We start from the raw sequence: 17,804 nt of genomic DNA, 5'->3' as shown, positions 1-17,804 counted from the left end.
AAACACAGTTGATTCATTGTTTCTTTTGGATGCTTCTCAGTTGTGGTTGTTGTAGTAGTAATAACAACAGTGAGAGGTAGTGATATAGTACATTCCATAGGTGTTGGATAGGGGTGGTTGATAATCCATTTCTTGCTAAGAGGGAGTGTTGAGAAGTGTAGAAAGAAAGGCTCAATTTTACTTTGCCTTAGTCAAATTGAGTAAATCGAATTCCCACATCAGTAGGACAAATATTTAACTGAGGTTACATGGCTCTTATCACTCAGTTATAACACTAAATTTGAGTTAGAGGGCTTAGATTTCAATTATGCATGTGTGATTTCTAACAATAAAATTCATTTATTTCCATTTGTACTCAATTAAACTAGTTCGAATGGTTAATATAACTAGTTGGAGGTCAGTTGTGCAGTGGGACAATAGTCTAACTCAGAGATCATCCAGTTAATTGATCAATCAACCAAAAATAACTCATGCGTACAAGGAATTTGAATTGCTCAGTTGTGGTGGAGATTCCAAGGGAGTGTAACATCAATTATAAACTAGTGTTGAGTGTACAATTTAGAGTATTGGTCAAGTGATCAATCCTTGAGAATTGCGCAAGGAAGTTAAACTAGTTCTAACAGTTAATAGAACTAGTTTGAGGTCAGCTATGCAGTGGGACAACAGTCTAACTCAGAGATCATCCAGTTAACTGATCAATCGACCAAAATAACTCATGCATGCAAGGAATTTGAATTGCTCAGTTGTGGTGGAGATTCCAAGGTAGTGTAACATCAGTTATAAACTAGTATTGAGTGTACAATTTAGAGTATTGGTCAAGTGATCAATCCTTGAGAATTGTGCAAGTGAAGGAAACATGAGTGCAGGTAGTGTGAGTGCAGATAGGGCGAGTGTGGGAAATACAAGTGCGGGCACGCGAGTGCAGGTAGAGTGAGTGCAGGTGGAGTGAGTGCAAGCTCAATATTTTTTAGAGAAGTCTCATGAGGTTGGATGAGGAATAAATTGGCCAAGTGTTGGTTAGAGGTCCTCGATCAGTAGGGAGAACAATTTTACCTTTGTAGGTGGTGCTCAAAGCTGGAGCATGCAATTGTTATAGTTTCTCTATTCAACTGATTAATGAAAAAAGGCTTAAGGGATTTTTAGTAGTTGCTTTCCCCTAGAAACATCTGTGTACCTATGTATTTGATGATGCATGTTTGCACATGTTGTTCTAAATTGTGAATTAATTTCCGCAGAGCAATAGAGTAGAATTGTGTCTCTTGATTTAGATTAAATTTCTTGAGCAGTTGCAATTCTATCACCAAATTTCTACAGTTGGATAAACTTCCCAGTATGATCTCTAACACCCTAATGTATCTTTTTCATTTCCATTTCAATGAACAATCACAATCATAGAGAGAAAAACAAAATTCCAAAGAAATATTAAATAATTTGTATAGAAAGGAACATGCTCTGAATAAAATGTCAATCCTTTTGCATAAAGGTTAGCGTTCTCCATGACATATTTCTCTTGAAAAGTCAGTTCTAGTGATGGAATAATGGCTAGAAAACATGTGCAGTCGTAGCATCACAGAGATATTGTATGTAACATCATATGATTACCTGCGTTTGAATTATTGGATGGATGTACATGACACCCAATATTTGTGTGACGGGATGAATATTCGAGAAAGTTAGCGCACAATAGGGAACTCACCCCACCTCGCTAAAAGTGCACTCCTACTCCACTAGATCTATATTTTTGGTTTCCAAACTTTCCAATTTCTTTCAACTCATTCTATTTAAGTTGGGTTGCAAATTTAAAATTCTCCAAATAGTACAATAATGGCCATTGGATTTGAAATCATTAACTATGAGTCTAGAAAATAGGTCAAATCATGGCACTCACTTCAGGTTTATGGTGACAACTTCAAATTGATAGTTGAAACTTTAAAGCGAATTCCAAATTCTATCTGTCACATCATATGCAACCCATCTTGAACTTGGGAAGAGTTAAATCAAATCTAGTTGTGGTTGCTCGATGACTTTAATTTATATTCATGAGTCATCAGTCATTGTATCTTAATAAATGAATTCTTCAAACAAACCATTATGAATGAAGTCATATCACGTTCAATGTAGAACAACTTTTCCTCCAAAAAAAATATAATAATGTGCTTTGTCCACAAATATTAAATTTTCTTCACATTGTTATCCTGCTAGATGCATCCAAAAAAATTTCAAATACTATTTAAGGGGAACTCGGTGAATTTAATTTACATGAAACTTTTGATTACACCTGCCCCTGTATTTAATGGAAAGTATATCGATGGGTGAACTAACAAGAGATGAAGATCGCAAGCAATCAAGAGCAAGATGGTTTTGTAATTTGAGTTGCTTATATATACTAGAATGCTTCAACAATTTTTAGGTTGGAGAATTTAGTGTTGCAAGATTTGAACTCGACTTTGTTTTGTCATCTGCATGTTGTTGCGTACTTGATTCTGGTTCTTGCTGCCTACAAAGAATTGTCGCCATACATGTCCTCTAGTTCTTGTTGCGTACATTTTAGCCATATATGCCCTTGCCCTGTCCCTCGTTTTTATAGGTACAACAATGAAAAGTCTTTACATTCAGTGTATTCAAGATTTAGCTGTAGATATGTGGTATATATTGATTTAGTTGTTACTCGTTAGTATTTTTAACTCTTACATTATAGGGTTAAGCTTATTATATGCCATTTCTTACTCCAACAAATCTTATGTTTTTAAACTATATAAATGAATTTAGAACCGTCAATCAATTGTCAATTAAATTTCCTACACATCAATAAATTTCCCAGATGATGCAAGATAAATAGTATTTGAATCTTCTCCTCCTTCTATAATAGTCATTGCCCTTATCTTTGTCTCAGTTTCAATGCATTTGTGGTTTAGCACCTGTTCCTGAGAATATAATATTTATCAAAGAATCTAACTAAACATCTTGCAATTTACTTATTGTATGTTTTCTAATTTCTGACAAATAAAATAAAATAAAATAAAGTGCTGGTGCTAAGTTATATCCCACCATTATTCACAAATCACGATGAGCCTCTGACCCCAAATGCGTCTCCATTGAATTTACTAACACTGACTTGGATATTGCAAAGTACAATAATTACATACTGACACTAGTGCAAAGTACAATAATTACATAATAAGGCCTTATTACTCTAGACCAATAGAAATGTAAATAAATAAATTAAATTAGTAATAAACAAAAATAAAATTAAATACACTAATGTTAACTTTATAAAATATGGTTTAATTTTTGGTCAACAGTGAGAACTAATTAAAAATAAGGCAAAATTGATTGGGTTACTACTGCCTACGGTTTGGTAATAAATAAATGCTTTTAGACAAACCATTATGAATGAAGTCATATCACGTTCAACGTAGAACAAATTCTCCTCCAAAAGAATATAATAATGTGCTTTGTCCGCAAATATTAAATCTGCTTCACATTGTTATCCCGTTAGATGCATCCAAAAATTTTTCAAATACTATTTAAAGGGAACTTGGTGAATTTAATTTACATGACACTTTTGATTACACATGTCCCTGTATTTAATGGAAAGTATATCGATGGGTGAACTGACATGAGATGAAGATCGCAAGCAATCAGGAGCAACCCATGATGAAGGAGTTCACCCCACCTAGGCTACATCTCCTTGGTCTAGCTTCCAATGGCTTGGCCTTATCTATTATGCTCAAAAGTGTGAATACATTAGTTTACAATGCTTAGATAACTTTGAAACTTGATCCAATGGCTCCAGAATGCCCAAAAATGCCTCTCTAGCCTCTTTCTGCTCATGATTTGGTAAAAAACTTAAGAAGTTATGGCTTCCCCAAGTATTTCTAATATTCGCTTTACAAACTCCCCAAACTCGACACCATTCTACAAATTCGCCCCAAATTGTGCTAATGGAGTGCCGATTTCGCCGAAATCTGGGCGAAATTGTTGGATGCGTTAAACATCCTATAAGGCCTTAAATTCGAATTTTATGGACATGTGGGGGGCCACCTACCCAAGGCTAAGGACAATGGCCTGCCCTCACTAGTCGGGCCCCCACTGTTCTCTGATGGTGGTCCTGTGGGTGGTGCGTGCCCAAGAGCTGGCCCCCGTGGCTAGCCCTTTCCTCAAAATGGCACGAACGAAGTCTTCAAATAAATGTCGAACGCATAGTTTGTTAAGAACCATTCATGTGGTGTGTTGGTAGGAGCTTTGGACTTGTGCTTGGAGGTCAAAGGTTCGACCTCTGCTGCTATTGCTTGGACCTTAAACCAAAGTTTTGGTGGCCCCTGGGATGCCACATGGCAGCATTTGGCTAGGCCAAGTGTTAGCGTGTCGTTTGCCACCTTCCAACCAACCAAATTCGTCCAAATCAAAACCTAGGTACCCACCACGTGTCAGCACGCCATTCACCGAAGGAGCCCATTGACCAGTCAAACCTACCACATCAGCCTTCAAATTCAACACCACGTCATCAGTATGGACTGCTAACTGGGCACATTTTGCAAAAATTCGCTTATTTGCGAAAGTGAACATAACATGTTTCTCGGAGCATTCGGAGTTTGTTTCACATGAAACGAGTTGCGCTAGATTCAGTATAACGAACACTACGCGATCATTCAGGTTCAAAACCGATCCAACAAATTTGAATTTTGAGCTATTTTTTGAGCACCTGATCAGATGCCTCTTTCCCAACATCCAAATAAGATAGAAATCCTTCCTAGAGTGGCACTCAAGGTCCACCAAAGAGAAGGTTGAGCTTCACTCCTTGGGAAGCTATTGTGCTAAGCAACACTTGTAACTCAATTGAACAACTAGAGTAACAATGGACAATAAAATGTCAAAAAGTCCCTAAAATGAGAGCCTCACCTCCAATTTATAGCTAGTCATCCCTCATGCTCCTTGTGGGCTCCACCCACCAAATTCCCTCTCTCACCCAATTTGAATTCCTCCAAGGAGAGCATATTCCCTTGGAGTGGCCCCCACTCTCCACTTCTCATCGAATTTCTTGGCTTTTGTAATATTTGGTGGTGGTACCTTTATAAATTTTCCTTTTTCACCCACCTTTCCTAAGTTTATATGCCAAATATACATTAACTGCCAAAAATTGCAAAAATGAGGACTCCCTTAGCAAAATTATTAATTGGGGACATTACACAGGACTACGCCCACAAGCTTATTTCTGACTCATATTCTTCACCATAATCCTTGTAGAAATTCAAACTGAAGATTGTAATATGCTAAAACAATTGACTCTAATCTACTCTACTAATTAGCGGAAACAATAAATGATCAATGAAATCACAAAATATATAAGAGAAATAATTTAGTCACATATTACACAATGATTTTCTGGGGAAAACCACGACTAAAATCCCCTGCTATCTATATATTACATTAATAAAAAAATATGAGAAGATTACAATGTTTTGCTTAAGCCCGAGCAACCTCTACACTATCTCTATCTGTCTCACTACTGCCCAGAAAAGCTCAAGCCAATACTTAGCCAAATTCTTTCTTCCCCAAGTCTCTATTTCCTTGCAATGTCCAATGAGGAATTAAGCCCATATTTAATAGGAATTTTCCTCCATTGGATTGCATAGTTCTTACTGCATGCACCATATGTACAATTTGGATGATTATACAACTGATAATACATTATCCCTAAACTCTAATCTCAACTGGGTCTTTCTCATATATGTCATGCATGAGTTAATTATGAGTGAATCTTCAGTTTATTGGTTGATCACTTTAGACAAGACCACATTGCACTGCAGGGAGCGCCACACTGCACTTAAAGCAACACCACATTGCACTTTAGGCAACACCACATTGGACTGCAGGCAACACCACACTACTAGACCTCCCACTAGTTCGTCCAACAATTGGAACTAGTTTAACTAACTTTAACTCGGCAAGATTGAAATAATTAATTACAATTCAAAATAAACTCAACCAGGGATCCTAATTGTAGCAAAAACTCTACATGACTCTAATTAGAACCTCAACTCGATTTAACTGAGCCAACTAAGTCAAATTAACTTAGTTAACTATTACAAGTTGTAATGAGATGTGGAATTACAATTTTATTCCCAATTTAATTCAAGGACAAATTAAATTAGGATTTTTCTTGATGTTATTTTTAACATTTCTTGTTGTTATTTTCAACACTTCCTCTCAACAATAAAGGAATTCACATCGATCCCAATCCAATACCTTTGGAATGTTCTGCATGCAAATCTTTTCACTGTTGTTGTTGCTATTGCAACATTTGCAACCAAAAAGCATACAAACAAAATAAACTATGTCTACAACTATCTACTAGGAAAATTGTGCTACTATTGACTCTGCTACTGATCCTCCTACTTTTTTGTCAACATTGCTTTGCACTTCTCAATATCTGACTGACATTAATCCTCTTGCTACTCAATAATGTGGCCCCCCCATAGCAAGTTAATGATCCATGAGACAAAAAACTCCTTAATGGATCCTGCCTAATTTCTGAAACTCTTGGACTAAGGTTTCATATCGCCCCACCTCTCGCCTAGAGGTATGGCTGCATGTAACCCCTCTACCCACTTGGCTTGAAATTTTCCCGTACTAGAGGTCTTTCTTGAGTGGATGTCTCCACTGGGCCTCCTCTTTGCTTCTTCAATTGTGGTTGCTCCACAACTTCCTGAGGTTGCATGTTGAGATGTAATTCATGCTCCCTCTCAACCACCAAGTCTCTAACATTTTCCTTACTCCTCAAGGCTTTGCATGCATGAGCTAAATCTGATCTACTCATACCGTTGTTGCTACTGCTTCCACAGTATTGCTGCAACTACTGCAATAATGAGTCTGATCTTCCCAGATCCTGAAGTACTAGCTTCCATAGGGTTGATCCCTCTAAAATTATACTCCCTATGAGTCTCGATCTCCCTGTGGGAACTCTCTCTACTTCTCATTCTGCCAATATTAATGATCAAAACTCATTTTTTTGTCACTAAACATTGGCTCATTGATCTTCCCACTAGTAACCTTCTTGCTCCATTAAGAAGTATGCACACAGGGTCTTCTGGATCACCCTGAACTATAGTTCCATCAATTTGGAAGGACAACCCCGAATTCTTCTCTTCTAGAGTGATTTCTACTTTGATACCATGTAGAAATTCCTTGTAGATTCAAACTGCAGATTGTAAGATACTAAAACAATTGACTTTAATATACTCTACTCATAAGCAAAAACAATAAACGCTCGATGAAATCAGAAAGCATATAAGAGAAAGAATTCAATCACACATTATACAATGATTTTTTGGGGAAAGTCACAGATAAAAACCCCCGCTATTTTTATATTTCATTAATCATAAAATTTGAGAATATTACAATGCTTTTCTCAAGCCTGAGCAACCTCTGCACTATCTCACTGCTTCCAAGACAAGCTCAAGCTAATACTTAGCCAAACTCTTGCTTGCCCAACCCTATTTCCTTGCACTTTTCAACGAGGAATTAGGCCCATATTTAATAGGAATTTTCCTTCGTTGGATTGTGCAGTTCCTTTAGGATCTTCCTCTAACTGCATGCACCATCTGTACAATTTGGATGAGTATACAACTGATACTACATTGTCCCTTAACTCCAATCTCAACTGGTTCTTTCTCAAATCTGACATGCATGATTTAATTACGAGGGAATCTTCAATTTACTGGTTGATTACTGCAAGCAGCACCACACTGGACTGCAGGCAACACCACACTACTAGACCTCCCACTAGTTCCTCCAACAATTGGAACTAGTTTAATTGACTTTAACTCAGTTAGACTGGATTAATTAATTACAACTCAAAATAAACTCAACTAGGGCTCCTAATTGTAGGAGACACTCTACGTGACTCTAGTTGGACCCTCAACTCAAATTAACTGAGCCAACTAAATCAAATTAACTTAGTTAACTACTACAAGTTGTCGTGAGATGTGGAATTACATTTTATTCCCAAATTAATTCAAGGACAAGTTAAATTAGGATTTTTCTTGATGCTATTTTTAACATTTCTTATTGTTATTTTCAACACATTATGTTGCAAAAAATTGCACCATTTTATATAGTGTGGATCTAGGGATATATGTCCACCAGAAGAGAGTGTTGGGCCTGGGATACACCATTATGAGGTTATTCATGTTCCCTGAGGAATTTCATTTCATTAAGTAAATGAAGAACTGAAAGTGTACATAGGATGGTACAGTTGCCTTACCGGACTTTGTTTTTTACAAATTTTTCCCTATAACAAAGAGGGTACAAACAACTACCTTATGAGTTGTGCCCTAACGTCGTAAGTTCCATATCCTTAACTTAGGAATGTGTTACTCCCTCAAGGCAGGACTAGACCCACAAGCTTATTTCTGAATCATATTCTTCACCATAATCCATAACACATATCATACATGGTTTCATGGACGTAGCATAAACTACATACAAAACATTATAACGTATGCACCATGTTATTTCAAGATAACATCACTTAACCCAGTAACCACATTCCAAGTATGCATAACAAACATGATATATCATAGTTACATATGACCATGACACACATACAACATGAGAAACCCATTATTCATAATGGACCAAGGTGATTTCATTTAGCAAGGAAACTTACTGTACACATTGTCACAAACGTAGATTAGGTAATTCTGTTTGGGACATAACTCACCTCCAAGCTATAAACTTGTTCCAACTTAGTTTCTTATGTAGTTGTCACCCTTGAACTTGATTCCAAGCTTGAAAATATTGTTCAAGGACCAAGCTGCCAAATAAACCAAGGATTCTAGAGGTCTAGTCTACCTCCACCTTGTAGGCATAATAATTCTCAAGTGCAGGCTATTCCAGGGCTCCAAAGGTATGTTACCTTCGCCCACGAGCCAATGAAGGAGTCCAAAGGTCTAATCTACCTCCATCCTTTAGGCATAAGAATGCTCAAGCATAAGCTAATTCAGGGGTCCAAAGGTATGCTACCTCCACCCGCCAACCAATGAAGGAACGAGGGGTATAATGTACCTCCATCCTTCAGGTATAAGAACGCTCAAGCATAGGCTAGTCTAAGGCTCCAAAGGTATGCTACCTCCACCCGCCAGCCAATGAAGGAATCCAGAGGTCTAATATACCTCCATCCTTTAGGAATAAGAATGATTAAGCACATACTAGTCTAAGGCTCCAAAGTTATGCTACCTCTACCCACTAGCTTATGAGGGACTCCAAAGGTAATGTCCTCCACCTTCAAACAATCCATGGACTTAAAAAGATTTAACCTCCATCCCAATTTGTTTTTATATTAGTTCACAATAAGTAGATGATTTCACTAACCTTGATGTTCCATAACCTATTTCTACTAGTTATTAAGAGTTGGACACTAACTTCTTGGGCATCAACTGTCTAATCCACCAATCACTAACGAGTGCTTTTGATGATAGAGTCCATCTCTTGTGTTAGTAAGTTAGCCTCTTGGATTACTCTGTGATTATCAGCAAGGAAGTCTCCAATCATTGTATAAGGTTGCACTAGTGCTACAACTACACCTCAACTCTACATGTACGATTCTTGTTGCATTCTTGGATTACCTTGCGCTCATACCCTTTCAGCTAGGAAATCTTATTCATTGTATAAGTCTTCATTGATGCTACAACTATACCTCAGCTTTGCTTGCCAGATTCTCTTTGCCACGATTTTATTCTTGTTTCTAGGCACATTTGTGCTCCTCCTCCTAATGTACAAGGTCAATATCTTGATTAAATCCCCACCCTACAAACTCCATAACCCGTATATTTTGACCCTCCTCCTTTAATGATCATTCCCTGATTCCCCCAATTTCTCATGTATGAATTCTGCATCTTGGTAGTTAGTTCCCAATCTGACCTAGACCCTATGGACTGATCAAACGCGTCCCATTTATCCTATGTCTCTAGATTTTTGTGGTGATTGGCTAGGTCATCACTGGTTGGTTTTTGTGTCTACCAACCCAGCCGTGTAGGGTGATCAACTTAATTCCACTTAGACTTTTTGTCCCCTAGCCTTCCATTTGTTAGCCTCCAAGACCTGTGCTACAAAAAACAAAATATGTTCATGTAGAAAAATCTTCCCAAGCCTGAAACCAATTGTCACTTTGCCTTGTCCATGTGTCTATGTTTTTCTTTCAAAATATTTACAACATCGATAAATGTGAAAGGTGACCAATCCAACACAATTCCTATCAAACTTATTGTAAGAAATAGTCTCTTCCCTATAAGACTAACTTACTTTTACAAAATCTTTGATAATCCTTAAACAACAAATGGACTTACTACAATATATGCTTTCTCTTTAGTCTTGATTTCAAAATATCAAGGCACATATGGCTTATTCATTAGATCTTAACACTTGACAAAATGCTTGTACATAGGTCATTAACCATACTAAGAGATGAGGGGGTCATAGATGTAAGAGGGATCATTCTTGATGTTAGAGGAAACCAAGAAACAAACTTTGCATGCGGTCTTAGGGAATCTTCAAATAACAAACTAAAGTTTGCACTCTTCTTTAGGGCCTACTTCTTGCATCTGAATTGGGAATTTTTTTAATAGTTATCTAGGATACAAGTTTAATAATCATACAATGGTTTTGAAATTTGTCCCTTATAGTAACAAGATTGTCTCCATTATAGCTTGATCTTGTGAGGAAGATAATCATCTCAAAGAGATCCCATTCTTTTAAGTTCCTTGAGATCAGAATTTGTTAAGTAGATAATCAAGCTAATCAGGCCTCACAATTTTGAGAAAGGGCGCTAAAGAAAAGAGGGATGTTATATTATCACCCCATCCCTTAGTCCATCTCATTATGAAATCATGATTGGTACCCTCACATTAAGTAACCACTCGATGCACAATCAATATAGATGGGTTGAATTTGAGGTGAAGGGATTGAATAAGACTTGTGTATAACACTTTCACATGCATGATATTAACTCTCAACTACCTTTGAGCTTGATGGATATTCTTTGGAACTTACGCTGAGAGGATTCAAACTCAGGGTTACATGTTTTGGTTATTGGATATTAGCTCTTGTGTGTTGAATTCTCTTACTGGATTATGAGAGTTTATTGCATCTTTGAGGTTAAAGGTCCACTCTATTCATGTGTCATCAATAATGTGGATGATTTTCTTATTTGTAAGTGATATTTATTTTTTGGATGTTCTAGCGCCCCTATTTTTCTTTAGGTCCTTTAGTATAGGTTTTCCCTTAGTTGATTGGGCAAGCAACATGGTGTTTCATGTGTCTCAGTCTAATTGCTTTTCAAAGAAAATTTAGCAAGCCCACACATTTACTAGTATTATTGATTATAGGGAGGCCTAAGACATTTGGAGAGCACTTCACGGGGACAAAGAGTCGATCCATTGTAACAAGACCTTCATTTTCTCAATCTTAACAAAGCTTCATGAGAATGAACATTAGTGTTCAACTTAGAATTCATAATTATGACAACCTTGGCACAACATAAACTGCAAATCAACTTCTTGACGTACAGTGTACGATGTTCAACAACTTGGTCCACAATTTGAGCAAAAGTAATCAATCAACGACCTCAAATTTGAAGATGTTCACCAATTCTATACATCTATATACCAAGAGAATAACAATATATACCATATGCTGGATGACATCTACATTGGCAACTAGGAATCAAAAACAACTAATTTAAGGTTGGAAGAGGCGTAAAATTATCATTTTTCTCATGAAAATATTATATATTGCAAAGTAGTTTTTATACTAGGAGTTTTTTGATAAAATTTACCAGTGACAATATCTAGGATGTAATTCCTAAAGAAGTTTATAAATGTAGAAGATAACGAGTTGGATTTTTATCTGAAAGTTAAGGCCATCAAGTTTTGTAACTTTGTTGTTTAGCCTCACCTACAACCTTTTATATAAAAAAATACTTGTACATTTTTTTATTCAAAAAAAGTATATTCGAGTAGATGGATTACAAAAAAAAAATTGAGCAAATTTGACCAAAATTAAGGTTATGCATATTCATAATGTGAAAAGAGGATGAAGACATTCAATGTGCATGAAAAATAGAGGTTATTGCCATAAAAACTGTGCCTCGCATGGAGGAGGAGAAGCTAGAGATAAGCATCAAGAGGACAATATTGGAAATTGATAAACTTGCCACAATTCTAGTGTACTATGCATGCCCATATGCAATTGAATAGTTACTTAAATGATAATATGTAGTTGAATATTCCATTTTGCAACTTAAAATGTGAAGTTGTGAGGGAGAATTAGATACTTGTTTCACTGTCTTGCCTCATCCCACTATCAGTAAGAATAGTATTTGTTGCAAAAAAAGAAATAATTTTTTTTTTTGAGACTTCCTCTTATGCCTTTAAAAAGCATGTTAATGATTTCTTCCATCATCACTGACATGTGCATATTCAATTGGATTAATATGTTGGAGTCTTTTAGAATCTTTGAAATAAAAGCACTACAAGCATGTAAGTTGGTGAGGCTTGGTTGTTGCAATTTCAAGAGGGAAATATCAATATATATATTGATGAAGTCGTTAAGTAGTATAACAAGTCAAGGTACCATTTTTTCAAAGCCCAAAGTGATATAACTACTCGTAGGTAGTGCAAATGGTAAAATATCAAAACATAGAAGAGAAACTTGCAAGTGCCTCAGGGGACTATAAATTCTTGTGCAATGAGGTTGTTATATAATAAAGAGAAGGCAAGGTTCCACCCAAACTGGTGTATCACTTCTCGATAACTCGAAGGGAAAAGCGTCAATGTGTAAAATAACATTGATAAAGGAAGGTGACATTATTACTTTAGCATGTGTTATAGGCCATTTGATCTAGGTGGATAGTGGTGGCCACCCGCCAATTCCACTTGGACCCCCAACATTGTTTCTTTCAGTTTTTCAGTTTCCTTAATTGTAGCATGGTTTACTATTTTTAGTAGTTTTTTGGGTCCTAAACTTCCGGAGCCGTTTTGAGGCCCTAAACGACGTTTTTTTGGCAATCTACCGCCAACGACTCTTGTTAATTCATTTTTTTTGTCATATTCCTCGAAGAGATATTTCGAACGGGATATCATGTGCATCAAACAGAGATAATATGACCAAGTCACGACCCCGAGAAGTTGGCTGCCCAACTAACCCCAACGGGACCCATAAACTCTTGGTGTTACATCTCCTCAGGTCAGGGTTTTGGTTGTTTAGGGTTTAATCTTGTTGTTCAATAATAAAAAGGCCCTCAAGCTTCATTATAACACAGTTCAAAGGCATGTAGCCACCACATCTCTTCTCAGAGATAAGCTACCATCACCGAGCTAATCTCATTTCCATACTGTTTGTAAGCATATTTCATTATTTGATATTAATCAAAGGAAGTGTTATTTTTGTTGCATCTCTATATTTATGGTTATATCTGTAATTTGTTGCCTTCCTAGTTAAATTCGGATCACCATTTTGTCACATCTGGTCAATAGGCATTCAAACATGATCATTCATATCATTTGAACACTTTCTCATCTTCCCTACACAAATCCCTAAACATGACTATGTCTAAACCCTAAATTTATGCCATAAAGCACCTTGTGTTAGTCATTTTAAGGACCAACGCACTCTGGCCCCTTACTAGCCATCATCGGCTACCAGGTTTCCCTACTATCCACCTGCACTTATCACCAACATGTTGCTCAGTGTTGGGCATGCGTTGATTCTAGAAATTCCAGAAAACAAAAAAGAAGCCCGAAGCTTCCAAGATCTATTGTAACTATTTACCTCAGATAAAATTCTTGAATCCTATCCTATCCTACCTTGGAGTTTTAATCCCTTATCCCATAAGGTCATCCTCCCATCAAGATTGGATCTCAAGCTCAGATTGGTAAAAGGATAAGAATTCATGAACTACATCCTTCACCTATATATTTACTGCCATCCATAGGCAAGGGGTTGCCTTTTGGAGAGTGATTCTACCCTTATGCTGCTAATGTGATAGATATCATTCCATGTATTAGGGTTATTAGAGGTGCAATTTGTGACAAGTAAAGGACAAGTCAACTTGGAGGAGCTCTTCTACAAGATCAACACCTATTTTTGGTTGTAACTCACTCCATTTATATTAATGCAAAGAGTTCTTTGTTTTCCTATATATGATGTTATGGTTTCATATATTTCAATACCATGTTGATCAATTGAATAAAGTAATTAGATGATGCTATATAGATTTCATAGATTGTTGGCTTATGTTATCTGACTGTGCGGGTTCTAATTATAGGGATCAGAAGAAAGGAGCGAAGCATACGTCAAATTCCAGGTAGGCTTCATCCCGTTAACTATTTACTTTAAGGAAAACATTAGTCTCCTTATATTTCTATTCTTCTAGGTTAGTCCACTAGGCCTAGGGAAGATACTTATATATGTAGTCGTAGATTCCGCATAACAAATTGGTGACGATACTAGGGAGCATTGTATTCCCTTGGTGGTTTCTTTCTCCATTGTGCTTTCCTTGTCTCTTATTCAAACCTTTACTATCTTATTCAATCAAGAACAAAGCTAGGAAGACCTTTCATTGAGTCTCAATTGCAATCCTTGTGTCAGAACTTTGCATCCGTAGACCAACGCACCCTATGGTCTTGTGACAGAGCGTTGCACCCTAGCCGAGACTTCTTTGTGCCTGCGTTGCATAACATTGGTGCCTCCTTTGCACCTGCATTGGCCCCTGTTCATGCACAAGTTTGATTTTGTCTTGATTTTCTCTCTGATCAACCTTGTTCTAGCTGCTCTTCCTTGAGTCTTTGAGTGTCTTGTGGTCTCTCTGAAGCCTCCATTTTGGTTTTCTTTCGTTTTTAGTGCCTTTGGTAAGGATTTGTTTAAATTTCCCTTTGTTCTTATCAATAGGTCATTTGAAAACTAATTTTGTTTGATCATTGAGTGCTTAGATGACTTGGTGTTCTAGTCATCGTCCTCAAAAGTTTGTTTGAATCAGTGATTATACTTTGCATCTTAGTTTTCTTCATTTTAAAAAATTAAGTGACTTGAAAAGAAAATTATTTGCATTGGAATTTAGGTCTTTGTGTGTGCATCAACATTGGAATAGTTGCATTTAAAAGGGAATTGCATTTTTCACATTGCTTGTTGCATAGTCTTTGTCTCTTCCCTTCCTTAGATAGATTTTCATTGAATGATAAAGATTTCATTTCCTCACGCTAGTTTGCATTTTAGGATATTCAAGTGACATTCATGGTGAGCCCAAAAACTAAAATTTAATTGAAGATAAACATTAAAATTTATTGAAGCAACCTAAAAAGCATTTGTAACATTAACACAAACATTTATAGGTCTAGGCTAAAGATGTGTTATGGCGTCATTAAACGTAGGAGTTGTCATTGTTTTTCAGTGTTATATCTCAAGGGTGAAATATGTTTCCATGTACATAAGTGTATAGGATCTTTCTCCATGTACCTTTGGGTATATTAGACGACGCTCCATGCACACAAAGTATATGGGAACACTCTCATCATACGGTTACACTTTAGACAACACTACTATAGATTGCACTTCCACATACCATTAGGTCTATTTTGGAAGTCCCCTATAGGTTGTTATCCTCACCATAGGTAACTGAGTCATCCACCTTGTGTACCATGATACACCGAACACAAAATTCGGGGAGATTGTCTGCACATATGTTAAGTCCTTGGTTCGCCAAGGCATATATTGCAATTCATGGTTGCTTGGTAATCCTTTATGCCTAGATTACCCTCTTTTTTATTTATTTTTGCGTTAATTTGAAAATTTATTATGCAACGTGGAAGAACAAAATCCCCCACTCAATATTTTGCGTATAATGAAAAATAAGCCTCCTCTTCCATTAGAGGCTACTCCTGGTCATCGTCGGAAGCACAAGAAGACCCAAACTACCGAATCAGGAATCCAGGAACTACTTCTGGTCCTCCTAAATATCATCAACTAGAATCATCTCTCTTTGAGTATTAAGCCCGAGATCACCTCTACTTTTGCTGGTGAATCTAACACACTCGAAACAAAAATCCCTAAAACCTTATTGCTTGAGGTTATTGAACTTGACTTTCCTAAGTTAGAAACTTTCTGTCCTGAGGTCGTTGAACCTAAGGAACCTCAACCATCTTCACCTCTTACTTTAGGACCTTTCCCTTGTGAGTATTGAAGATATCCTGCAAGAAAAGTCCTATCCTTCAACTCCTGTTTATTGAAGTGGACGTCATGTTTATCAGACTGATCCTTTTCCTCCTCTTTAGACTCCAACACAAACTTCTTTACCTGATTCTTTTGACTCGCCCCCGGATTTCTCGCAACAATCTTCATTGGGATTGTTAACCATGACTAGATCCAATTTGACTTCCCAACCCTTGTCCACCACTATGGTTGAGACATCAAATGTTGCTTCCTCATCAATGTTTACAACATTACAAGAGGCACATATGTATGGTGGCCCGTCCATCCCACCCGACTATCAGTCTTTATCTGGTACCTTCTCTGGTGCAACTTCCAGTCCTTGGACCTCTCCCATGTCATTCGTTTCTGGAATTCCGTCTAGCACTTCCCTTATGAACGTCACTGAGCCTACTCCTTCTCCCTCGCCTACACCTATGGTTGAACAACATGTTGTCCCTTATGTTAGTGGTCAAGGTTATCTTCAACAACCTAGATCTCCTTATGTTGGGTGCCCTCCATCTGGGTTGTAGTTGCCTCCATCATCTTCTCCTCCTATGGCATGGGGGCAACCTCTTGTTGGTATACCTCAAATTGATAATAAACCTGATTATAATCCTCCTTATCCTCGGATGGTTTCCAGTGTTTGGCTGATGAGCCCCAATTTTGGTACAATTTGGGCTCATTTTGGCCTATTATACTTGCTCAAACCATTCATATTTTATTGCTTATGCATGCATTTCTTAGTTTATTCGTGTTGTTTGCAGGAAGAAGGGTAGACACTTTATCTACGTGACTAATGCATTATGATTTCAGGTTTTTGCATTAAAAGGGAGAAAAGACCACGTGAAAAGGAGACAAGGAGACAAGGAGGTGGCACTGCTGGTTTTTAGGAGAGGATGTCCACAGTCTTGGGACCTTCCTCGTGTTTCCCACCAAGAACTCCGAGCTCCAATCCATCTCCCCTCCGAGCTTAGAAGCAGCCAGCTGTTCTACAGGAACAGCAGTTACAACTGTTCTACAGGAACAACACTTATGACTGTCCTACAGGATCAGCAGTTAAACTCTAGTTGGACAGTCGAGCTCCTAAAATCAAGGACACTTGTTGGATCACTGTTTTGCATAAGTATAGAGGCCGTAGCCTTTGATAGGTTGTTGAAACTTTCGCATTACTATTATAATTTTGGAGCACAGCTCGGTGTTAGTTCTTGTTGTAAGCCAGTTTTGGCATAACATCAGATTATGAATAAAGAAGGCAGATTTTGATCTAGCTCTAAGTTTTCTTAAGGAGACTATAGCTCTCAGGTTAGGGCCCAACCTGAGAGCCATAGATCCCCTCTGCTGTAGTGTTGTTTGCATTTCGTTTCAGCACTCTGAGTTTTCATTTTCACATGCAATTTGAATTACAGGTTGTTGAATTAGTCTTTTTCATGAGCATAGATAGGACTAGTTTATGGTTGAATTGCTTTCGGTTGTTTAGTTAGATTAGCAGGTTGATAATACATTGGAGCTCTAGCAAAAAAGGTTGAGGAAGTCTCCACTGCCATCTCCGTTTGGAGATT

At 37.3% G+C, this 17,804-nt stretch overlaps 1 protein-coding gene across 1 annotated transcript in view; it reads right to left on the bottom strand.

Annotated features, from left to right (window-relative positions):
- The window catches only part of LOC149181371 (uncharacterized), a 69,572-nt gene extending 53,041 nt beyond the window's left edge, over nt 1-16,531 (bottom strand). The window contains exon 1 of the mRNA XM_089414172.1: nt 16,351-16,531. Within this exon, the coding sequence (XP_089270298.1) occupies nt 16,351-16,531 (181 nt within the window). The remainder of the gene's footprint in view (nt 1-16,350) is intronic.
- Between the last annotated feature and the right edge of the window lie 1,273 nt (nt 16,532-17,804).

This window comes from Pinus tabuliformis, chromosome 3_2, assembly GCF_031772625.1.
Source record: "Pinus tabuliformis cultivar Carrire ecotype Pingquan chromosome 3_2, CPIR1, whole genome shotgun sequence".
NCBI classification, from domain to species: domain Eukaryota; kingdom Viridiplantae; phylum Streptophyta; class Pinopsida; order Pinales; family Pinaceae; genus Pinus; species Pinus tabuliformis.
The sequence above is the reverse complement of the archived record's forward strand: the minus strand, read 5'-3'. Positions and strand labels throughout refer to the sequence as shown.